The sequence below is a fragment of the Phaseolus vulgaris genome, chromosome 7 (assembly GCF_000499845.2).
Source record: "Phaseolus vulgaris cultivar G19833 chromosome 7, P. vulgaris v2.0, whole genome shotgun sequence".
In the NCBI taxonomy this organism is placed as follows: Eukaryota; Viridiplantae; Streptophyta; class Magnoliopsida; order Fabales; family Fabaceae; genus Phaseolus; species Phaseolus vulgaris.
The window spans coordinates 11,605,450-11,630,180 of NC_023753.2; the positions used below are offsets into that span (position 1 = coordinate 11,605,450).

General features: G+C 29.5%; 3 protein-coding genes across 5 annotated transcripts in view; 2 read left to right on the forward strand and 1 right to left on the reverse strand.

Annotated features, from left to right (window-relative positions):
- The first annotated feature begins 343 nt into the window (after nucleotides 1-343).
- On the forward strand, nucleotides 344-3,417 carry LOC137828269 (transcription factor bHLH30-like). The gene is made up of 2 exons (XM_068634760.1): nucleotides 344-1,730; nucleotides 2,728-3,417. The coding sequence occupies exons 1-2, from the start codon at nucleotides 1,176-1,178 to the stop codon at nucleotides 3,187-3,189; spliced, it is 1,017 nt and encodes a 338-aa protein (XP_068490861.1). The 5' UTR covers nucleotides 344-1,175; the 3' UTR covers nucleotides 3,190-3,417.
- Nucleotides 3,418-12,667: 9,250 nt separating this feature from the next.
- Nucleotides 12,668-21,868, forward strand: LOC137828076 (uncharacterized). 2 transcript variants are annotated; one of them, XM_068634494.1, is made up of 14 exons: nucleotides 12,668-13,397; nucleotides 14,620-14,710; nucleotides 14,817-14,901; nucleotides 15,037-15,106; nucleotides 15,463-15,532; nucleotides 16,756-16,825; nucleotides 18,562-18,607; nucleotides 18,695-18,947; nucleotides 19,050-19,255; nucleotides 19,383-19,457; nucleotides 19,789-19,849; nucleotides 20,001-20,081; nucleotides 20,933-21,012; nucleotides 21,524-21,868. In XM_068634494.1, the coding sequence occupies exons 1-14, from the start codon at nucleotides 13,255-13,257 to the stop codon at nucleotides 21,600-21,602; spliced, it is 1,410 nt and encodes a 469-aa protein (XP_068490595.1). In that variant the 5' UTR covers nucleotides 12,668-13,254; the 3' UTR covers nucleotides 21,603-21,868. The 2 variants fall into 2 exon arrangements, with proteins under 2 accessions (XP_068490595.1, XP_068490596.1); XM_068634495.1 differs by lacking the exons at nucleotides 14,620-14,710; nucleotides 14,817-14,901 and having other exon boundaries at nucleotides 13,166-13,397.
- Nucleotides 21,869-23,537: 1,669 nt separating this feature from the next.
- LOC137829660 (leucoanthocyanidin reductase-like) overlaps nucleotides 23,538-24,731 on the reverse strand; it is a 2,813-nt gene continuing 1,619 nt past the window's right edge. Inside the window, exons 3-5 of one of the 2 annotated variants that reach the window (XM_068636516.1) lie at nucleotides 24,567-24,731; nucleotides 24,270-24,473; nucleotides 23,538-24,007 (exon numbers count right to left, since the gene is read on the reverse strand). The exon at nucleotides 24,567-24,731 is cut by the window's right edge and continues 73 nt beyond it. In XM_068636516.1, coding sequence (XP_068492617.1) covers nucleotides 23,748-24,007; nucleotides 24,270-24,473; nucleotides 24,567-24,731 — 629 coding nt within the window. In that variant the 3' untranslated portion in view covers nucleotides 23,538-23,747. The remainder of the gene's footprint in view (nucleotides 24,008-24,269; nucleotides 24,474-24,566) is intronic. The other variant, XM_068636517.1, reaches the window with a different exon arrangement.

Here is a 24,731-nt window from a genome sequence, read left to right on the forward strand (position 1 = left end):
TCACTACGCTTTGCTTGTGTTTCCCGTCCCTATCTCTGCCTCTTTCTCTCTCACATACATACCCATTCTAATTTCATAAATAAATTTTACCAATTATTAAATAATTAAATCAGTAAACCAAAAATACTTTTATCTTTATTATATAAAAATAAAGAATATTAAATGAACTTAACTATAACAGTTAAAAGTGTTTTAATATTTAATGTGTAACTAAAATGAAAGGGAAAGTACAGATACATATGTATAGATACTTAGATACGTGTATAGGTATGATATAGAGAGGCGTAAGAAGAAAGGAAAGTGAAGTAGCAGCACTAAACAGTCTCTGTATATGATAGAGGGTGTTGGTGCGCAGAAGGCTGCAAGATTAGAACCAAAAAAAAAAGAAAGAAACCGAAAAGAGAGCAACAAAGAAGGAAGGAAAAGGAAAGTTTTGTTGAATGTAAAAGGATGGTAACCTTGCCCCGCACAAAGGTTTGTGGCAGAAAAACACTACTAAGTGAAAGAGATTTGACATTGAGGCAGAAAGAGAAATCCAAAGCATTTGGACTTTTCTTTCACCGCCCACCACCACAAGAGAAGGAAAGAAACAAACAAACAAACAAGCAAGGAAAGTAACTCATTCATCCCAGCATCATACAATTATAAAGCACTATTGGATAATCACTAATCACACTTCAGACCCTATTTAGCTCTCTCTCTTCTTCATTTTTGTATTTATTTTATTTCTACACATCATTCACCATGCTTATTATTATTCTCTTTCCTTTTGAAATATTTCTGTCTTTTATCTCAAACTATATACTCATGATGGTAACGGGTGTGAAAAAAAGGCCCCCCGTTTTTCAACCCACGTTGTCCCTTGAAATACCCTTTTCATTTTTATTCCTTGTGCAAGTGTAAAGCAAACTTCTCCCAACTCTTTTATTCTTCCAAACCAAACCTCCTTTTTCTTACTCACATCAGACAAAACAATACAAAAAACAATAGACCATACAAATACAAACCCACCTCAGCTTCTGACATTTGAATCTTCATTTTTTTTTTCTTTCTTTTAATAATTAATTCTCCTCTCCAGCAGAATATTGTTATATATAAAGCCTTGGAGTTTGTATTATCCTTCAATAGAGTTCCATATAAAACAGGAGGCTGCAGCAGCTGTAGACCCTAGGGAAATGATACAGGAAGATCAAGGGCAGTGTTCTTCTCAAGCGATCAATAACTACCACCAGGCCTATCAAGAGCAGCTTCTCCTTCAGCAACAGATGCAGCAACAAAACAATGATATCTTTGGTGGAGGAGGAAGAGCCGGGTTGAACATGTACCCTGGTGAAGTCTCTCAAATCATGCATCAGCCTTGGTCTATGCCTCATAATCAGGTTCATCACCCCTTCAACCCGGTGAGAGAGCATGACCCTTTTCTTGTCCCTCCCCAACCTTCACCCTATGCAAGTTTGTTCAACCGAAGGGGTCATTCTCTTCAGTTTGCATATGATGGTTCATCTTCTGACCATCTTAGGATCATATCAGACACCCTCGGACCGGTGGTTCAACCCGGTTCAGCACCCTTTGGCCTCCAAACCGAGTTGGCTAAGATGACTGCTCAAGAAATCATGGAGGCTAAGGCTCTTGCAGCATCCAAGAGCCACAGTGAAGCTGAAAGGAGACGCAGAGAGAGAATCAATAACCATCTTGCCAAGCTGCGCAGCTTGTTGCCTAGCACAACCAAAGTAAGTCTAATTAACTAATTAATTAATTCTTCAAATTATTCATTGATTAAAATGAATTCACGTATTATGAATCGTGGATTACTTACTAGTGTGCATGCGTAACTAATCATCTCAACAAAAAATCCAAGATCTCAATCTCATGCTTTAACCAAGCGGGCCTTCTAACATGTGTACAAACATGTCTGTATAAACAACAGTGCAAGAATGTGTTTTTTCTTTATGAACTTTTTCATTTCAAAGAGTGGTTTGTAAATCTTTGCAAGATTATATTTGTTACTTTGGCATGGTAACTTGGTAAGTGAAACAACAAAATCAAAATATAATAACCTTTTAGAAAATAAGGTGCAAAGATTGTCTGGGTTGTTTTTGCCTGCTTTTTTTTACCAACCTTTTCGGCTTTGTAAGTTGTTTAATTTGTTTGCACGATGCTCTTCTTTCTCTTTTTGGGCTTAATTTCTTGACACTAATGACTTTAATTATGTACATGTGTTCGGAGAGTAGTCTCTATGTGTGTGTGGTAGTTCCGAGGAACAGCTAGAAAAAGTACTAGTAATAAAAGAGGAAGAGAGAAAAGCGTATTAGCGTTAATGTCGCTTGGTTGGCATGATAAAGAGGAACCAACTAGCAGTGGAAAAGCTTCGCATGGAAATTTCTTGCCGGATGATGTTGATCAGTCAAACTCAGTTTGATAATGAAAAGAATAAAGCCAGAGACAAACTAGCACCCTTGTCAGTCACAAACACATACACACATTCACATACACACACACACTATCTATTCTATATAGCCCTTTCAATATTTCATCTCATCTATCATATGCTGCATGACACTTCCACCATTCAAAGATACCCACTATTTCCATTTCACAATCATCACGCCATTACCTACCAACCTCATATAACATCTCCAAAGCCCCACCATGATATTGTACAATTAATTTCAGTGCTTTGTTATCATATCTATGATATAATTTCTTTTTGTTTGTTCTTTCTTGTAGACAGATAAAGCATCATTGCTAGCAGAAGTGATTCAGCATGTGAAGGAGCTGAAGCGTCAAACCTCGTTGATAGCAGAATCGAGTCCGGTTCCTACGGAGGCTGATGAGTTAACTGTGGTGGACGAAGCTGATGAAGATGGGAAATCTGTGATCAAAGCCTCTTTGTGCTGTGAAGATAGGTCAGATCTGTTCCCTGAACTCATCGGGACCTTGAAAGCGTTGAGGCTAAGAACCCTTAAAGCTGAGATCACAACGCTGGGAGGGCGTGTGAAGAACGTGTTGTTCATCACTGGGGAAGAAGAAGACTCAAGCAGTGGCAGCGAGGACCATAACCACCAACAACAGTACTGCATTAGCTCAATACAAGAAGCACTTAAGGCAGTAATGGAGAAGAGCGTGGGAGATGAGTCTGCTTCAGCAAATATTAAGAGACAAAGGACCAACATAATATCAATGTCCTAGAACGGATCGAGGTCTTTATCAATTTTATTTAATTAAAGGCCTATGATTATCATTATTATCTACTTAGTTGTTATATATATTTACATATTTTTTGGGGGTGTGGTTTGTTTTTCCTTTTCTTTCTTTCATAGTGTGTGCTGGAAAACGTTATTACTATATGTATCTTCTCCATCAACATCATCATCGTTAAGAAATGAGGTAATGATATTGGAGGATTTTTTTTTTAAATGTGTGCTTTGTTGCTTGACACATCTTGAGTCCACACTCTTGTAGTGAAACCCTGAGAAAAGAAAGATCCAGGAGGGTATATGGGAAGTGGAAGAATCTTTTTGTTGGAAAAAAAGTTCTTCATATATAAGGTGGAAGAATCTAACCAGTGATCTTACTATATATTCTCTTTTCATAGTTAATTTGACAAAAGAAATATATTTACAAGAAGGTATATTAAAAATATTCTTAAACTTGGATATGCAGTAACTATGGCCTAGGGTCTTCTGTATTGATATGATGCATTATTGTAGCCTCCTCTCTGGTGCATCACATTATAATTATAAATGTCACCATGGAAAGTTGGAAAGTTGGTAAAGTAATAGACATGTGATAAGTTCCCGAATAAGATCATTGGAAATTAACCATACCATTTATCCTAGTTTCACTCCAACAATTTCCAAGGCATAATATAAATCTATTTCAACCACATAAAAAACATAGATAATAATGGTTGAATAATGCATACAGATATCAGGTTTGCAAACCTAACTAATACAAGAATAAGTTCATAAATACTATTGAGAGTATCTTTAATAAATTGCTATTTTAACCTATTAATATATTTATACAATATGGTGCACTTGGCAACCTAAAAAAAAACACTAGTATTTAAAATTGATAACTGCTACTAGTGTTTTTAAAAAAAAACAATTCTCAATTAATTATAAATAATTAGTTATTTAGTAAATACTTAAAAAAGAAAAAATGACTGAAATATTCAAAATAAAACAATAAAATAAAATGTTAATAAGGATAAAACAGGAACAAATTTGTATACACCAAATACGAGAATTCTTTTATTTATATCGAGCGGTGTTTTATGTCCGTGGATCCGATTTTTTATTTTTATTATTATTATATGTATATTATTATTGATATAGTAAAAAAATATATTAAATAAATTTAAATTTATAACACAATAAATTATATTAAATTACATCATTTGTTTCATTTTTAAGAGTGATAAATCATTAATTTTGATTTGTTATTAATATAAAACTAAAAAAAAATATATAATAATAATAATAATAATAATAATAATAAAAATAAAGTAAGATGGGAAGCTCCATTAATAAACACTAAGAAAAAATCTATTTTTTAATCTTTTTTCTCATCTTTGCAACAATGCCATTTTGATTTGAACTAATATAAAACTAAAAAAAAATATATAATAATGAAAAGAGAAATTAAATGAGAAACTCCACTAACAAACTCTAAAAAAATATTTATTTTCTAATCTTTTTCCTCTCCTTAACGCATCCATCATCCCCGTCGACGCCCACATCAACCATGACATCAAGATAACTTTGTAGATTTGCAAAAATCTGAATGTTCTATATTCAAGTAACGGAGATATTTTGTTTCTCTATCTTCTTCCTCTTCCACCTCCACTTGTGGTACAAAAAAGAAAAATAGAGTAAAAGAAATAAAAATTAGGAACATTAATAATTAAACAATCAGAATTTATACAACCGGTATCGACATAACAAATAAACGATAATAGAAATATATTTAGATTGGTGAGAATGAAAAAACAAACTAAGTTTTTGTGGTTTACATCCTTTTTTATGTTTTTTTTTTCTTTTGTTCTTTTTTCCGTTTCTGTCTCTTTTTCTCACACTTCTCCCAAAGTTCGTTTGTTCGGTATCTTTTTGCCCATTTGAGGGAGTTAAAATAATGTCCATCAAACTATGTTTCAATCCAAAATTTTATTTGACTCATTTTTATTTGACATATTCTTTTCAAATAAATGTACTGCATGTTTCTGAAATAGTTTCTTTCAAATTTAATATTAACATTTTTTTAGTTTTAAATTTAAGTAATTATAAAATAACAAAAATAAAATAATAAAATGAAATATTGATATAAAGATAAAATAAGAATAAGTTTATATTTATACCAAATTATAAATAATTAAGAGGGAACAATAAAGTTTTAAAAATAATTAAAAATAACAATTTTAGAGTTTAAAATCTCAATATTAAACAAAACTAAAAACAAACAGTAATTTGACAATTGAAAATATTATGTTAACTTCAAATAATGGTAATCACATCTATAAAAAAAATATTTAAAAATTTAAAAAGGGATTTTTAAATTTATAATCCAAATAGCTTTAATTGCACAAAGGAAAAAAAATACATTTGTTTATAAATAAAGTATTTTATATATTAGTTACACAGTTGTATTTACGAACAGAGTATCGAAATTTAAAAACCAAAATTGATGTGGAAAAACCGCTTAAAATTAGTTTAAATTCATTTAAATCATAATACTTGAACGATAAAATAAAAGAAATAGACCAAATAGTTCATTATTTTATAAGTTTACATAGTATAAATTATTTAAGTTTCATATATGAATATAAAATATAAAGTGTTTATGTATATATAATAAATATAATAAATAACATTCAAGTTAATATAAAGTTAACCGGTAAAAAACTCAAAAAGACTAATTTCAATTTAAACTTACATAATTTGACATGAACTAGGTTAGCTTAAGATAAAAACATATCACTGTTAAATTTCTAGGACTGTTCATTCATTAGTTCTAAATAATTTCGTTGCAGTATGTGAAATCCTTTATCAAAAGAGTAATCTGAATGTTAATCACACTTTTTACTTTTTACTTTTTTTCTTCATTTAATTTATTATATATAATATCACATATTATTTAGAAAGGATATAAAATAAAGTGTAAGTGTAAAGGCACTCATTCTCTATTTGTTTACAAGTATAATAACTAAAGTAATTTCTTTCAATAAATGTTTACAGATTATTGTATGTATATGCTGGATTTATTGAAAAATCCTTAAACCACTGGCCAAATCTATAAACAAGGCAGATTAAAAAACATAAGAGTTTTTGTAAGAACCACTAACAAAATTATTTTCTATATAGTCAAAAAAATGATTAATAGAATGTGGAAGATAATTTATTTATAGATAAAAAAAAGTTCACTTTACGTAACCCAATTAAACTAATTACAGTACAATGGATTATAACTCTAATATAAGATATTTTTCCTTCATTATAATAAAATTCAACTATTACGTACCCAATCAAAAGGTTAACTTGTTAAAGTCTAATTTATGAAGTTTTGCATATTTTATGTTTAAACTATGGTAATTAATCAATAAATATATACAAAAAGTGATTTACTATAAAATATTGCATTAACAAATATTAAAAAATGATTAATCCATAATGTGTACTCTAAAATAATTATAATTTAAATTTCATTAAAATAAAAGGGGTTTAAACTCATAACTTATACTAATGTTTATCCACAAAATTATGTTAATGTAATTTAAATTTCAGCAGAAGCATTTTGGAGCATACGATAATTTTCTATATTGAACAAAATTTTCAAAATATATGAGATGTTTCTAAAATAAACTTTCCGGAATATATTCTTAAATAGAATTTCTAAAATAAAAATTTTGGAATAAACTAGGATACGTATAATATATTTTAGAACAAACTTTTTTGAACATTTTTTTTTCTCAGTGGCATGGAAAACAGAGGTGTAGTTGGAGGTGTCATGCTGAGAGCGGTGTGGTGCAGCAAGGGAGTATTTTAACATTTTTTTTCTTTCTCTTAGTATAGGGTGCAATTAGTAATTCTGTGGATGCAAGAAACAAAAGTCACTTTCGCAATGTTAATAAGTTTTAGGCCTTTTTTGTAGACCTCTTTTTTTTTTTTTTTACACCCAAACCACTTGTTCTTATTCATATTTTTTTTCTGGTTCATTTGGTTTCTTTTTAGCCTCAAACCATTTGTACGTTAATTGTATCGCTGTTTCTTGTGTATACCATTTTTGTTTTGTTTTTCATAGTCCTTAAGCAAACTAGTTTTCATAACGGGCTGAAATAACACAAAACTTGATTTCAACAAAGTTGAAATAGAGTTGGGTCCCAACCTTAAAAACGAATACGTTTCGAATATTAGTTTATGGAAGAATATTTTCGTAAAAATGTACTAAAATAGTGAGCACAAATTCATATCCTGAATTTTTATACAAATATGTATAATTTTAATTGAATTTGTGTTCTCATGATGGACACAAGTAAAAATCATAAACAATACATACCTTTTGTTTCCAGATTTTTTTTTTCATAAACATTAAAATAAGTTATATGGATGTTAAAATTAAATTAAAAATATATGCATTAAAAATCAGAATTTTAAAAACTAATAGAAAATGGTTTTTATAAATTTAATTTATTTATTTATAAACAAAAAATCAGTACAACACATATAAAAAGTTTTACAACATATACACACCATATTCAACTAATTAAATTTATTTCTTTAACTAATTTATAAATTAATTTTAACTTATAAAAGTATTTTTTTTCAACAAATAAGTGTTTCTATACAATTAATAGAATAAGTTTCGCTTTAACGCGCTAGAAATAACGGTGCATATTAGTTGACTTAATATGAAATTAAACATACTATTAAATACTTCATAAACTTACAAATCAAAATAACGATAATTAAATTAAGTTACAAAATGTTCATTTAAGTTAAATTTTAACCATGACTTAAGAATTAAACATTATGATTTTATTAATAAATCCTAGTTTGATTTGATAAATTAACGAAAACTTCATTCAATATTACTAACATACAAAAGTTTAATTACAAAGTGACAAAAACTGAGAAGTGATACGTTACAAAGGATTAATTAATTAACTTTATCCATTTATGTATTTGAAAGTATATATTATGGATTTTGACCTTACTTGCTTAACTTTTTAAAATGGTGAGGAACCTTCCTTTTGCATTGTTGTTGACATCTTCTTAGATCTTCCACTTATCTCTCTTTCTTTTAATCATTTTTTTTTGTCTTTGTTGAAAAATAAAAACTTGACCATGTCAAATCTATAGGTAACCTAAAGGGTCTGTACATTTTTCACAAAATTCAAATATATCAGTGTGGTTTACAATCTACAATATAATTTGAGTGAGAAGCAAATTAATAAAGTCTTAATCAAATAAATTTTGTTAAATAATTTACAAAAAATATATTATTAAAACGTTGTAACTATAAATTATTGTTTTTCAAAATAAAACTTCTTTATCTCATCTTTAAGTAATTTTTATACGTTTTCCCAAAATTACAATATTATTTGTTGTTGTACTTATAAGTCATAATTTATAATTATATATATATATATATATATATATATATATATATTATAAAATATTTTTACATTTTTATATGTTCATTTAAATTTATCTTTAAAATACCTAAAAGTTAATAACATTCATATATTTATCTCTTACTTAATTTAAAGATCAAGATATTATGGTATAAAACATACCGAACAAGTTACACCATAAACTAATATTTAACTCATCAAAACTTATTATCACACTTTAATAATTCAATTAAGATAATTAATTTTCTATACTCAACAAAATTAAGTGCATGAGTATTCTTTGACTTATCACCATCATCACTTGATATATATTTAATTTATGTGATCTAGACTTTTATTCAAGTCATAAAAATCTTATTTTATTAATGAACTCCAAATTTTTTTACCCAAAAACACATTTAAGTAAGATTAACATTCTAGATATCTCACATTTCTCATTCAAATTTATCAACACATCATTTAATTCATATTTATATTCATAATTCAAATTGATTTATCATTTCAAACAAGAATGCATTATACGTCTTAAAAGATAGTTTATTTACTTTCTCTTCACATAAAAAAAAATATCGTAAAATTCCAAACACCATAATATTAAATCATTTATATTAAAAATATCTACATAATTGGTTAAATTTTTATTCACATCTCTTTATCTCTTTATATGCACTTGTCATTTGTATAATTTAAATACAATATATAAAATTATATTAATATATATATTAATCATATCAAGTTGTTTCATATGTTGGTTAAAAACTAATATTGTTGATAGTTTTTCTAAGTTGATACAAAAATCACACTTAAACAATGTAAACAAAATTCTAAAAGTGAAATGCATTCTATAATGCACCTCTTACATGTGTGTTTGCAACTACATTCCTCTACGTAAATATTTTTATGCAAATATTTATATGAACAAGCATTTCACACCTTTGCAGACTTAAATATACTTGTGTGTAGTCAAAACTTTTATGCAAAATTAACCCAGTGTTCATTATTAATCTAAAATACATTACATTAACACGGTAATATCTCAAAATCCTAATACTGAAATCATTCACAAAGTTCAATATCAATTATTTAAATGAGTCAATATTCATTCAATTTCAAAAAGGAAAGATCTTAATTTGTCTCACAAACAACTTAATTATTCAACTCAAACAATAAAAAAAAAACAAATTCGCCCACATCCACAAGTCTAAAAGTTACATAAACTATATAAATGTCTTAAAAGATGATTTTACTGATATGAAATCAATATCATCAATACATCACACCTACTTATTTATCCATTATCCAATGCAATTATCACTATACTCCTTTTTCAATCAAGATAAATTAGTACACACGAGTCCAATAATAATAACTTATTATATATGGTTTTAATCTCATTAAAGTTCCATTGCCATCCTTAACTTTTTTTTCAAATAAAAGATTAAGTTAACTTTTTCTTACCTTAAAATTTATAATCATCAAGAAAACATTAAAAAAAAAGTAAGAAAAATCTTAACTTATTCTAAAATAGTATGATTTAAAAACTAAACACATTACTACAGACCTAAATTGATATATATATATATATATATATATATATTCATATTTTCCTATCCAATCACACGAAACTGCTAAATGCAAAAGAAACTAAAAAACATAATAGAGATATGAAAAGAAAGTAAGAATTACTCAAAACAAAAAATATGATTAATTTATATTGTTCTAAACTTTCTAATTTTTAAGTCACATACTTTGAATACACAAAAAAAAGACACTTCAGAAATCTAGAAAAAAGTCACAAACTTTCTAAATTTATAATTAAAATAGTTTTAAAAAATAAATTATTTTATATTATATATAGTTTTTATAACTTTAAAATAACAAAATAGTTAGTTACTTAGTTAGATTCGGGATTTTAAATATAAATAAATATCCAACAAATTATTGGTATTATAATCGAAGATAACAAACATGATTTCTTAAATGAATTAAAATTTAAGGGTAAAAGAAATATTAAATATAATTAATTTAAAAAATAATATAATCATTAAAATTAGACACTATTTTAAAAATTAAAAAAGTTCTTTAATTTTTATTATTAATAAAATTCTAATTTTTATTTTTTATTAATAATAAAAACTATTTTAACTATGAATATTTTTTTATTTATTTTTAAAATAGTATCTAATTTATTATTAATTATTTTTTTATAAAATTAATTTTTATTTAGTGATTTTGTTGTAAAGAAGTTTTGTAAATAAAAAAAAAAGATATTAAGGAAAACAAACTAAATCATGAAGAAAAGATTTTCTAATAGTTACACTTTTCAAACTATCCACCTATTTTTTAAGAATACACCATAATCATCATCTCTTTACTGTCTAATCTCTGTTATAATTTTTTATTTATTTTTACACAATGTATTTTTCCTATATAAATGCAGTTTTCTTGTTAAAAAAATCCATAGTAGCGTATCCCATGAGGCTATTAGACGTCTGAAAGTGACTTAATATACATATCTTCTTCTGTGCCCATTATATCGAATATTCTCAGCAAGAATTAAAAAAAACTATATATTAAATTAAAGGATAAAAAAATCAGTCAAGTACATAGATATTGATATATTTATTTTATGATATATCAATAAAAAAGTATATTTTTAATATAATAATTTTAATTTTATTAATTTAAACTTTGTTAATAACTAATATAATTAAACACCTGTGTATTTAGTCTTTTTTAATTGTGAGACGTGTTTGTTAAAAAGAGAATTAATCTTAATATACAGTTAACTTTAAAGAAATCATTAAAACCTTTATATTTATAAAGTGAAAAAAATGGTAAAAGACTACTTTCAGTAATATTAATATTAATTTTTTTAATAAATTCTATTATCTTAATGATTAATAAAATTGAAATAAAATTAAAGCTTTTGTACTTTTAATGTTTTTTATTATACTAAAAAGATAATATATCAATTCAATTCTTATTGTAGTAACTATTTATCCTAAATTAAATATAGATTTTGAATATACTTTTTATTGGATTGGAATAATTTTGAAACTTACATTAATGTTTTGAAAATTTTAAAGAAATGTTGGTATGAGAGTTTGGAAATAAAAGGAGACAAGGTTTGAGGAACATTTCCTAATTATACATTTGACCCTCTCAGCCAATCATGTATGTGTTTTTTATAATAGCGCTTTCAGCCTTAATACGATAACGTGTATGACTGAAATGTTGAAGAGTATGTTAATAAACAAGGCAACCCTTTTTATCTTATTAGTCCTACCAACTTACAAATATTTAAAAAAAAATTATTTGTCATATTACAACGGTTAAAGAATTTATTAAAATATAAACTTATATGAAAAAATAAATAATTTTTAAAAAATTATAAACTGATAATACATAAATTTTAGAAGGTTATAAACTAGTACCTTTAACCGATATATTTGTTTAACCTTTTTTTTTTTCAAAAGAATAATATGAATCAGCATGAATGACTTTTATGCCATGGATAAAGCTTTAATAAAAAAAAAGATGGAATTTAATAAAATAGACCAATAGATGAATGAAAACATGAGTAGAAAAAGGGAATAAAATATGAATATGGAATCAAACTTCACTAATTAATGAAAAAGAAATTCAAACCCCATTAATAAATAGATGGACAAGTCACCGACCCTTAGTTCTCTGTTTATACCAAACTTATCCCCAACCTTCCATTTCACAAGTCAATATTTCAAGCTACTTTTTTATTAGATGTATTTTTTATTTGTGAAAAATAATCGATTTTATTTTATTTATTTTATCTAAAGCGTTATTAAAACAGTTTATTGTATTGTTCAAAACACTCTCTAACTTATCAAAAGATGAAGATAAGAACAAAAAGTTTAATAATTTATGTTATCGCTTTAATAGGATTGGACCATGTGCTGTTTTTTTCTTTCAAAAAAATAAATAATTTCCTTCTTTGAAGATCAATTCAATTTAAAGTGTATAATATAACAATTCGGCTGCACGAAATTTACCTATAACTGACCACACAATAAAATCAAGTCAGTTATGGGAAAAACATTCTTGCAGAAATTAGATTGAATTTAATTAAGTTAAATATGGCTGAGTTGTCACAATTAATATTCTGGTAAAAAGAAGAAAGAAAAACAGAAATATTCATAATTATGTTTATGTGTTGTTGAATTCATCTTAATAAGATTCCAGTTGAGTCTTGTTCTTTTCTTTTTGAACTTGATTACATTTGAACATGGTGGGTATTTACGTCCATTCAGTCACATCGGCATAAAGATATAATAAATAAATCTATCTTCGGATAGAAACGTTTTTTTAGCGTAAACAAGAAGGTAGAGTGAGAGAGAGAGAGTAAAATTGTTTTAAAAAAAAGGCAAAGATTTATGTAACGCAAGAAGCTGAGGCTGTTCCCAAGTCACTCTCTTTGCAACCTCCGAGGAATTTTGGTAGCATCCTCTGCGATATTTTGTCATCAGTTTCGGTTTTGGTAGAGAGAGAGAGACGTGAGTTTCTGGTCCTGTTGCTGTTTTTGTGTGTGTGTCAGAAAGTGCTTCTCTTTTGTCCATTGTTGCTTTTGCTTTCTGGTTGGAAAAATGCTGGTTCGGAGGAGGGTGATGAGTTGGAGGAGGGTGGCGAAGGCCCTGCAAGCTCTGGTGGCTCATGCTTTACTTTTCTCCTTCACTCTTCTCCTTGCTCTCAAGCTTGACTGTCTCCTTCCTGACTCATGGACATGGTGGTAAGTTCTCTCTTTCTTCATTCACACACTTCCTTTTCTATTACCCAGTTTAGAAATTGTGGATTTGAATAAAAGGGTCGCAGCAAAACTCCACCTTTCTTTGATTTGTGTTATGAATTGTCATGTGCTAATTTGTTTTCCCCCTTTTTGATCTTCAATGCATGTAGTTGTTGTTTTTTTTTTTAATTCTTGAAAAAAAAAATTGGCATTCAGTGCGAGGAAGATGAGTAGATTGTTGTTTTTCCTTTTGAAAATGCAAACTTGCTTACCTTATACGCTACTGTCCTTCTGCTGCGTTATATACCTATACTTATTATTATTTTAATTTATTTTATTCATTTGTAAATGGGAGGGGAACTGGGATACCTTCCTTTCTGCTTTCCATATGTGAAACTGCTTTTTTTGTGTGTGATGTTTTTGTAGACAAGTGAAGAGAGAACTTAAAAATTTGATGTATAATTATGTAAAGTTTAATAATAAGGATCATACTTGTACTGGCCATGTTGATTTGGCTAGTAAGGATGAAAGTACATCGCTTTATTAAAGTGTTAAGTAATTTCCCCCCTCATTTCATAACTTTGTTATGTTCCAAAATAATGTTTTTCTACACTTATGCTAGTAATTGATAAGGTTTTCAAAAGTTAATACTAATACATTAGCATAATGCATTATGAGTTATTGCCAATATTCTCCGTTGCTTCACTAAATATTCGCAACTTTGATAACCAAATTGTACTTGAGAATAATCATCAAAGGATTCAGAGTTGTCTGTGGTTTTGAGCATGAAATGATTATTCTTGTTATGCATGTGAGTTTATGATTGTACTAGAGCCTACAGGATTTTATTCAATGAAACTTTTAGTATTAGTAATAAATCAGAGCATTTCCATTTTCATTTTATTTTCTGTATTGTCCCGCTGAGATGTTGTACCATGTGATTCAAACCAACAACAATACTGTCAAATTTGTTACACTCAGGAAATGGGAATATGTATGGGGCTGCCCATTTATGTCATGCCGAACACTGAATTGAACGTAAACATTTGATCATTCAATGTGAATCATGGGCAAGTCTTTCAAATCCTGTCTTAAAATGTTATTGAGGGGTGGAAGTTTTGGGTAATAGATCTCAGGTTGTTGTATATTGAGAAGAAATAGATTAAGAATGTATAACATATTCTTCCCAATTATAGCTATATTGTAAAATATCTTTTTTTAACAGGAAAGTATTTTCTCCTCTATGGCTTTTCCATGCTGTGGTGGCACGAGGCAGGTTTTCCTTGCCTGCTCCTTCGATCCCTCATGATCGCCGAGTAAGATGTACTTCATGAAAAGTCTTCTTTATTTTCTGGAAAATTAGAAATTTATCCTGTAGTAGGGTTTTGTCACTGAACATAAAAATAAATTGTTAATGGGCAGTGGGCTCCTTTTCATTCACTCGTAGCAACTCCACTACTTGTTGCATTTGAGCTACTTCTTTGTATACATCTCGGAAGCAATTATGGTAGGAAAAATTTCTTGTGGCATAGCTAAATGGATTTTGTTAATCAGTGTATTACTCCAGAACTATGATACTTCTTTTATTAGTCACTATTGTAAGATGCTACGAAATTGAATATTTTTCATTTTAATGATGCAGTGATGAATTTAAGGATTGTCTTCATGCCCCTGATATTTTTTGAAACGGTGGTTTTGTTTGATAACATCAGGTAATATCTTGTTTCATCTATAAGCTTACCAAAATTTATATTCAAGTAGTTCATAAGGAGCATGCAGATACATTTTAACCCATTCATAGTCTTCCGGCTTCTGTAATATTAGCTGGCACTGCTAAAAAAGTTTGCAATAGGATCACCACAAACATTCAACTTTGTCAAGTGATTTGTAAAGTAACCTGCATTTTTGGGTCTGCTTTCTATTAATTATTTTGATTGTTGAGAAGTTTCATTGCATAAAATGGAAAGTAGTGCTTAGGCCTAACTTTAATCAATTATGCAGTCTCTGCAATACATTTTATGCTCTTCTAACAAATGGATAATTTATTGACAAAAATGTCTTTTCATAGGATGTGTAGGGCTTTGATGCCCGGGGATGACGAAAATTTGACCGATGAAGCAGTATGGGAAACACTTCCTGTAAGATGTTATTCTTTAGTTGATTGATTAATTAAGCTGCAGTATCATCTGTGACAATAAATGAGAACCCTAAATGAAATGAAACTACTGAAATGAGCATCTCAGCTGGCCTTTTCATGGCAATTTAAGATTCCCAATTTTGATGATTTTCATGTAAACATTTATTCGAATCCTCGGTGAATTCTAGAGTGTTATTGTTAGTCTTTAGAGGGATGAGGAATATGAAGCAGCAATAAGATTGTGATTGTATCCATACTTTAAAAGCCTTTGTTGTGTATGGAGCCTTGGCTGCAGGCTATACTTAAATTTAGGTAAAATGCATCAGTAATAAAAATTCAAGTCTCTCTGTTTCTGCTTTATTGTAAGTAAAAGTAAAAAAGAACCTTCATGTAATATAATTATTATAAATAGAAAAAACTCTATCTTTCCTTTTCTTTTTATTTTTCATTGTTTTGCACTGGATTGATTATTATTCCTTTTATGCCTATTCTGTGTGATGTGTGTGTGACTCTCATTTCAATGATTCATTTATTTGTTGGTGGTTGGCATTCTTTTGTGCGTTCATTTCAATGCCCGATGGTCAACATTGAAGTTGAATGATATTTCACTCTTAGGAATAGCTTTTTGTGGTATGCTTTAGAAACATTCTACTGTCCATTTGTGTGGATGTACTGTAGTTTTTGAAAGAGTTTATTGTGATTTGTGTGGGTTTATGTTATGGAAATCCTACCTGGTTGAGATGGATAGCTACTGCGTTGTGGCTTGTTGGCATTAGTACCATGCACATTCATATTCTGCAATGGGGCCTCTTTATTTTTAATCTAGGAGGATCTGAGTATTGGAAATGATTGAACTTCACTATGGAATATATGCGTAGTTAAGAAGTGTTGTGCCTCTTTATCTTAAGAGTATAGGGAAGCACAAGTGCCTTACAACTGTCAATTGCACATCTCATATTGGGTTTCAAACAGTTGTTATAGTTAACCTTTGCTATGCCTTATAACACTGACCTGTTAGTAATATGTATGAAATTGATAACTTTCTTGCATTGAGATGTTTTTTTTGTTTTTATTTTTTTCTCATCTTATAATTGACATTACCTTATTCCTGACTTGTCTACTACAAAGAAATTTATTTAAGTGTTATATTCAGTAGATTGCTGTCTTTCTTTTGTTTTTATTTTTGGAATGTTCAAAACTAAATTGTATAATTTTGTTTCCTAGCACTTCTGGATTTCAATATCCATGGTCTTCTTGATTGCTGCCACAGTGTTCACCCTTCTAAAGATATGTGGTAAGTTTTAAGTTTCTCTTGAAAATTGTTGTTGATCTATATTGAGATTCTATTCTCTCTAATATCATGGTTAACTTGGAGCTGCTTCTCTTGACCTCCCTACATCTATTTTTGTGATGTTGGCTAATCTTTTTCCGCTACATTTTGCAATGATTTATGATACTGGCTCTTTTAAATATACAGATATTATCTGTCTGCTATATTCTCGAGCAATGACTTATTTTATTTAATGAAGAATTTAGGAAATTAACTTGAGATATAGTTTTATTTCGGAACTGAGGTGTTCTTACATTAAAACTCAATAGAGGTTCCAAATTAAATTTTCAAGTTATGGATTTAATTCCTCCTTTCGTTGCATTCATCTGTTGATATTATTATTATGATTTTCTGGGTGGTAGGGTTTTAAGTAATCACTCTTGTTATGGTTCCTTACTATGGCATTATGATCAAGAAATATCCTGGGTTACTTTCACTGATACTGGGTCTGTCTGTGCAAACCTCTCCCGACTCTCTTTCAAAGAGAGAAAAATAAAATAAATTAAAATTAAATTTTCTATAAGTTAAAATTTGCTTGTCCATGATTTAATTTGTAAAAGCTCTCTCATATAGCTTTTCTAATTTTTTATTTTTAGCTTGTGCATACGTTAATTTTAGCTTATGGAAAAGTCAAATTAATTTTTTCTTCTTATTTCTCTTCCTTAGAAGGGCTTAATTGAGAAACTCGTCTGAACAGGCCCTAATAAGCTTATATTAAGTTTTATTTGTTCCTGAATTTATACCTAGCTTTCAGCCTGCTGATAATTATTGCAAAAAAGACAAAACAACTTACAACTCGGATTGAAGTTATTTGACACAGTTGTGTATTTAAAAATCAATCTTCCACATTTTGAAAATCAATTATATTGTTGTCACATAAGCTGTACTCATCTTGACTTTTGTACTCTAAATTCCCTTTTATGCTGATGAAAACGAAAAATATAGTAAAATAAAATCTACTTAATGTGTCTGATCAGGAACTTTGACCACTGTAGCATATATGGCAGATTTACAATGTATTTCTCTATGAACACATTTTAACATATTGCTTACAATGCTTGCTTTTGGTTTGTCAGACTGGGAAATGGTGTATTTAATTGCTTAATGTAAAGTACACGGGATGAAATGTCATGAATAAATTTTAAGAATCTTTCTAATTAAGTTAAGAATGAATGAATTAATGTATCTGTAAAGAAATAAGGGTGTATAAAGAGAAATTGGGAAACAGGAAGGCATATTTACACTGACAGATGTCAATATTGACATTTATACAATATTGAAGAGTACAAGGAGACAAGTATCCAGAGTAGGTTGTGTTCCATGAAGTACTTCAATTAATACAAAGATACTATTGATACTACATCCTGGAGTAATAACATTCAAACAGTTTTTATTTACAGAACTGAAAATAATAAGAAATTAATTTCTGATGTGTTTCTATTACGTTGGCATGTGTCTATGAATAGTGAGGGTGGGCTGTGTTTTCATTTTGTTCTATCCCTTCAAGAGACAGGTAAATGAAGGGGCTTACGATAACAAGGCTGTTAAGTATGTGTAGCTGAAAATATACTGTATGTCTGATTTTTTCATTATGGGTTCATGTTGTTTTATGTTACTTTCATCACATTCCTTGTAAAACTTTGGTCACTGTGATTGATACTCAAATATTTTGCTACTAACTTTCTTTCAATTACCTGCAGGTGATGTTGCTGCTCTAGGCTGGTGGGACTTATTTATTAACTATGGGTATGATCAATATCTTATGGTAGACTGTTAAGTAATTTGCATTATTCTCGTGTCTTTTCCTTCATAAAATCATTTATTCTTTGGCAGGATTGCACAGTGCTTTGCCTTTCTTGTTTGTACTAAGTGGCACAATCCAACTATTCATGGAGGCTGTCATATCACAGAACCATGTTCATCATCAAATACCATAAGATACCTAGACATGAGTAGAGGAGGCTTAGTTATTTATACAGATGAAGATAGGCAGCAAAATGGGTTCTGCAATCTGCAGGATATTGGTGGGCATATCATGAAAATTCCATTCATTGGTTTTCAAATACTTCTTTTTATGCATTTAGAGGTATGATAGTTTTGAACAAATATCTTGTCATTATGTTCTTGGAATTTGTAGGTTTCCTTAGTTTTTGATTTTCTTTCCACCTTTTTTTCATTTCAATTTTAGGGAACACCATCCAGTGCAAAAAATCTGCGACATTGGGTCATTTTTTCACCACTTTTTTTGTTGCAAGGAGCTGGGGTTTTATTTGCTGCATATAGATTAATAGAGAAGATAGTTCTTTTACTCTACAGTGGAGATATTCCTGAAAGATACTCAGCTATAGCATCAAAATCTCGTGAGTGCTTCGGGTTCTTTCGACATGGGTCAAGGTATAGATTTAGATCTGTTTGGCTAGAAAAAGGATTTTGTCTTTGGTGGATACCCTGCCGAATTTACAGTAAAATGTTTCTGAATTAACATTGACAGTTTCTCATTGCCTACACTTTCTCTTAACAGGTTACTTGGTTGGTGGTCAATAGATGAAGGAAGTAAAGAGGAAGAAGCTAGACTTTTTTTTTCTGGGAGTTCTGGGTCAGTACGCTACCCTTCATTATACCCTAATATTGTCTTTAATGTCATAGTCATTTTTTGCCATGCTTAAGAACAGCTTTTGAATCCTGTAGTTATCACTTGCATACCTTTCTCTTGGAAGTCATGAGTTGTGTAGTGTAGCAATTATTTGTCAAAAAATTAGCGATGTTTGGAGTGTGCTTGCAATAAGACAAACTTTGTTCCTTCTCTTTTAATCTCAAATGACTCTGATGACATTAAGTTTATGCCTCTTGTATTGTTGCTATTTTCACAAGTCTACAATGCTAATCAAAATTTTCTCTAATGATATGTCATTTGATTTACTATTTAGGTATAATACTTTTACCCCTGATACAGTGAAGAAAATGCCTAGAGCAGATCTGGTCGAGGAGGTGAAGACATTTCCTTTTGTCAAAATATATATTTAGCTACCAAAGTATTTTTTATAATATTGTTTCGTCATTTATAAGAATCCCTTAGTTTACACAAGTAGGTTTAATCTTTTTCATACATTATATAATTGCTGTTCTTTATAACGCTCAGATTTGGAGACTACAAGCTGCACTGGGTGAGCAGACAGAAGTTACTAAATTTAGCCAAGAGGAGTATGAAAGGCTTCAGCACGTAATGTTCTCAACCTTGATTGTTTTTTGCATTATGTACATGTGATCACCAAGTCTTGGACGTTTAAGCGATTAATTAGTTTAGTACATTATCAACTTTTTATAAAGTATAATCTTCAGTTTCATTGGTCAATAGGGTCTGTGGATCTTACTTGCTGGGAAGGCGGTGGGTTGGTGCTGTTGGCCTTAATTCCTGTTTCATTTTCACAGAATCTATTCTGAAACCCTTAAACTGAGTTATTGAAATTTAATTAAAATTGTATGTTCCTATATTATTCTGTTTTTTTGGTCAATCAAACTTGTGATTGGTTTAAATGGTCATATCCTCTGATTTTATGACTTATTTAGATGCATTTTTAACTTCACAAGTAAATTTTTTTATTATTGAGCATTTTAATCGTCACAGAATTTGTGACTAACCTTTGTCTCTGACTCTTCTCAATCATTTCATGTATTTCCTACTTCTTACATTAAGGTAGAAGCAAGTAATTTAATAGAGTAAGGAAACCATAGTCACAATCTCAATTAAAATTTTGCATTATATGAATCTCCTACTGACAAGGAAAAAAAAGTGTGGCATCTGTTGCCTAAGGGAACCAACATCCAGAATTTTATTGAATACATGTATGTTTGAAGGCATGCTTGGTGGTGCTACAAATTAAGAGTTAGATGACACCGGCTGATATGAAATATACTGGCTTTGATGAACCCTTTTTCCTATTGCAACTAGTTTACAACATCCTGCACTAAAATTCTTGTTATGAATTTGTTATTTTTGCTCATTAATTCTGCTGGAATGACTGTCAAGCGTATCAGGATCTAACACTTCAAAATTGAATGATAATCAATCAGGAGAAGATCTTATGTAGAATTTGCTTCGAAGAGCAGATTAACGTGGTCCTCCTTCCTTGTAGGCATCACATTATTTGCAGGTAAGAGCTCTTGCAGTTCAGTTGCTCCAGTCTGATACTCTTCTGTTACTATTCCAATTAACTTTTTCCAAAGTCAAGCCCCGAAAAAGGGATTTTAAGATGTATGGATGGTTTGAGAAAATACTTTCTGCCATCATATTTTCTCTTTATTTTCTGCTTTGAAAAGTTTCCATAAAAATAGTGAAAGCAGAGAATAAAAAAATGTTTTGATTGATTCTGATACAAACTTTTGAATACAAGAAACAATGAAAAATAAGGTGATATTTTTATAAATAGAAGTAATTTATTAAAGAACAGAAGACGTTTTCTGAAACCAAATGGTCCCCATATGCAATGTTTGAAGAAAGTAGATGGTGACAGGATCACAACCTTTTTTAATGAGGAACTCTCCACCAGTTTGCTGCATCTGCAAGGAATCTATTTATTCTTTGCATGCAAATATGTTATGAAGGACTTGTGTTTAAAGATATTGAATTTTTCTTTTTTTTCCTTTTCCCAATGTGGATAACAGCACTTGCTGCGAAAAATGTAAAAGGTGCCCTGTCTGCCGTGGCACCATTGAAGAAAGGATGCCTGTATATGATGTGTAGACTGTATTGAAGATGTATACAATCTTACTGACCATCCTGCTTGTGATTTTAGAAGAAGCAAGCACTGTGAAGTATCGATTTCTCTGCTCATAGATTTTATATGTTGAAGACCAGAAGATGTATATAATTTTAAACATTTCTGCCTCCTCCCCTTTTCCCCCATAGTGCATTCTTGCAATTCTGAAGGAATTGCCAATAGTTATGTTGTCTTGAATTTTGGTACAGAGGATTATTCTACATAGAAAATGCAAAAGATGATTATTGAACTCTTTGAGCTAAGGATACTATGAGAATTATTGAATTCAAACATGTGATGGATTAGATTAAAGTTTATAACTTCATACACATCACCTAATTTTCTCCACCATTAGGTCAAATCTAGTGGATGGGTTGATGGCAAAATATGGTTTTAGGGATGACCTGCCACTGAAAACAACTTTCTGTCACAAGGGCAAAGGAAAACAAAATTGAAACTTAAATGGCAAAACAAATACATGATAGTGAAACAAGACTTGATAAATGTTTAGTTGGTGTTGTAGCTATTCATTTCTTAGTCTAACAAAGAATCCATTTCTGCAATATTTTCCTTTGTCATCAGCTTTCACTCAGTTGTAAGGAACTGGCTCTGCCTGTACCCAAAAGAGAATCTTGGACCACCTTTCCATTCCTTTAAAACACTTTTTCTTGATAATTCTTTATAGTATTTAATTAAAACTTTTAAATGATACAAATGGATCTTGTACTATTCAACTAAGAGTATCAAAAGTACAACAGAGTCTGATGGTATTTTTAGGATTTAATTTAGATTTTTTACAACTCATTTAAAAATTTTAGTAAATTTTGCATGACTTTTAAGTATAATGTATGAATATTACAGCCAAAAAATTCTTAGTCAAACTCTCGAGATTGTTTAGACTCTAATTACTAGTTGATAACTACTTTTAATTGATTTTTTTTTATTTGATAATTATATTTAATCGCGTCTATCTTTTCAACCACATTTTTTTTGTTTCACTCAGACTAACGTAATATTAATTTACCATTAATACGTTAAATCTACATTGATAAGCTTAAATATACATATTAGGCTAATCTTACATTATTTTTGAAATAAGATAAATTAAGACATTTATGCATTTAAGATACAAAGGTATTTCAAATTGATATCAGACCTAATTTGTACATTAGTTCATTTTGGTTTAGACTTTACATTAGTACAGAATCAAAATTTGATTGAAGTTACTATTATAGGAACAAAAATCTTAAGATATACTATTAAACAATATATCTCTTCTTACTTTTAAGTAGAGTTATTTTCTTAATCCATTAAGAAAAAATGTTATTTCTCATTAGAATAATTATAAAATCTCATAACAAAAACTATAACATTCAGACTGATCTATCCCCTTATTTCCTATAATATTCTATTTTGAAGAGTAACAAGACTTCAAATCTTGATGCACTTGCTGCATATTAAATCACATCTATCAGAAGTTAGTTCCTCACTTTCCTTCAATGATATGTTTCACATATTGAGTTAGTTTATTCATGTAAGTTCCAACTTCTCACTCCAATCTGATCTCTTGTTTATAAATATACAATTTGACTGACGGATGGCAAGCATGTAAGGAGGCCAAATTTGTTGCTGTTCTATATTACATTGATATCCATTAATTGTGTAAAATCACAGTACTTGTGGGATCCCTTTGCAATTTTCTGCAACTATTATTTCAATATAAAATAGCCAACAGGCTTCCTTTGCCCCTAAATTTTAAATAAAGTGCTTAAATCTTGGTTCTGTAAGAAAATGATTACTTCCTTTATCTTTTGTCAGAAAGAAAATAAAAGAAAGTTATTCAAGAACATATGCAGACAATAGGGTAGTGCCCTCTAACTATGAATAGTAAATCTTAAAAGATATGACACGAAAACAGAGAAACGAAAATTTGTTCTTACTCTAGGACTTTTTGACTGAAGAACATACTATAGGATAGGAATAAAATAAAACATTGTAGATAATATGGTACTTCAAATAACTTCAACATAAAAAGTCCATATCTAACTACTCATATATGTTTCCACCTCAACAAAGACTAGTAATCGGTAAATAGCAACGAATTTAAAACATTTTTGAGGAGGTGAATCTTATCCACAGGAAGCCATGATTGGCACTGCTTCCACTACAGACTTTGTGCCCGTAATTTTATGTTCCCCTTTATGAATATTATCCTCAATCATATGAGCAAAGTCCTCGTAGCAATCCTCCAAGCTTCTGAATTCTTCATCAGGATACAGAGTGCTAATCTCAACATCATCAACTCCATCTATGCTGAAGTTAACTTGACAACCTTTGATGAATATGTCATGAGTGAATGATGCCACAATACTTTGGGGTATGCAATTTTCTGCATATGCACACATTAAAAGTAATTCTCATGGCCCACTTTAGTGGTTGAGATTTTAATTATAGACTATTTTAGTCTTGACTTTACATTGTAATCTTTTAGTAAATATCGTTCACTTTAATATTTTCTTGTTACACTTTTTTCTCATATGAAAATAAATGTTATTTTGTAAAGTCAAACTTTGCAAAGTTAGATACAAAAGTGATGTGGTTAATGTTGTGATTGTGAGACATAAAAAAGGAGAATTGATGAATGATTGAACCTGCAGCTGCTGCTAGAAGATCATCTTCTGATATGGTCACTCTGGGGATTGTGCGGCCAATTTTCATTTCCCACAAGGAAGCAAGTTCATTGATGCTGTAGCAGTTCTTAGATGGTCGAAAATGAACATTTTTGTTGATTGTTCTTACATCATCAATAACCTTCATTGTGAACTTTCCAATATCAATGCCATCAACAAAGTAAGCTGCACAGATGGAAGAAAAAATGGTCACAGTTTAGGACAATTTGTTCAATAAAAATGTATGGAATAATAATGATTGGTTTTGTTTGATTATACCTTTGACATTACCATGACCATATATTTGCAATTGATCCAAGGGTGGAGGAAGCTGAGATGGGTGGCAATTGTCATAGTAAGGCCATGAAGCAATGGAATTGCAACAAATATTGGTGTATGGAACCCCAGATTGCTCAACCACGCGCCTAACCAATTGCTTCTCCT

Coding starts and splice junctions, on each gene's coding strand:
- LOC137828076 (XM_068634494.1), top strand. CDS start 13,255: ATGCTGGTTCGGAGGAGGGTGATGAGTTGGAGGAGGGTGGCGAAGGCC. Junction 19,458..19,788: donor TTTTTTTCTGGGAGTTCTGG/GTCAGTACGCTA, acceptor TTTACTATTTAG/GTATAATACTTTTACCCCTG. Junction 19,850..20,000: donor GAGCAGATCTGGTCGAGGAG/GTGAAGACATTT, acceptor TATAACGCTCAG/ATTTGGAGACTACAAGCTGC.
- LOC137828269 (XM_068634760.1), top strand. CDS start 1,176: ATGATACAGGAAGATCAAGGGCAGTGTTCTTCTCAAGCGATCAATAAC. Junction 1,731..2,727: donor TGTTGCCTAGCACAACCAAA/GTAAGTCTAATT, acceptor TCTTTCTTGTAG/ACAGATAAAGCATCATTGCT.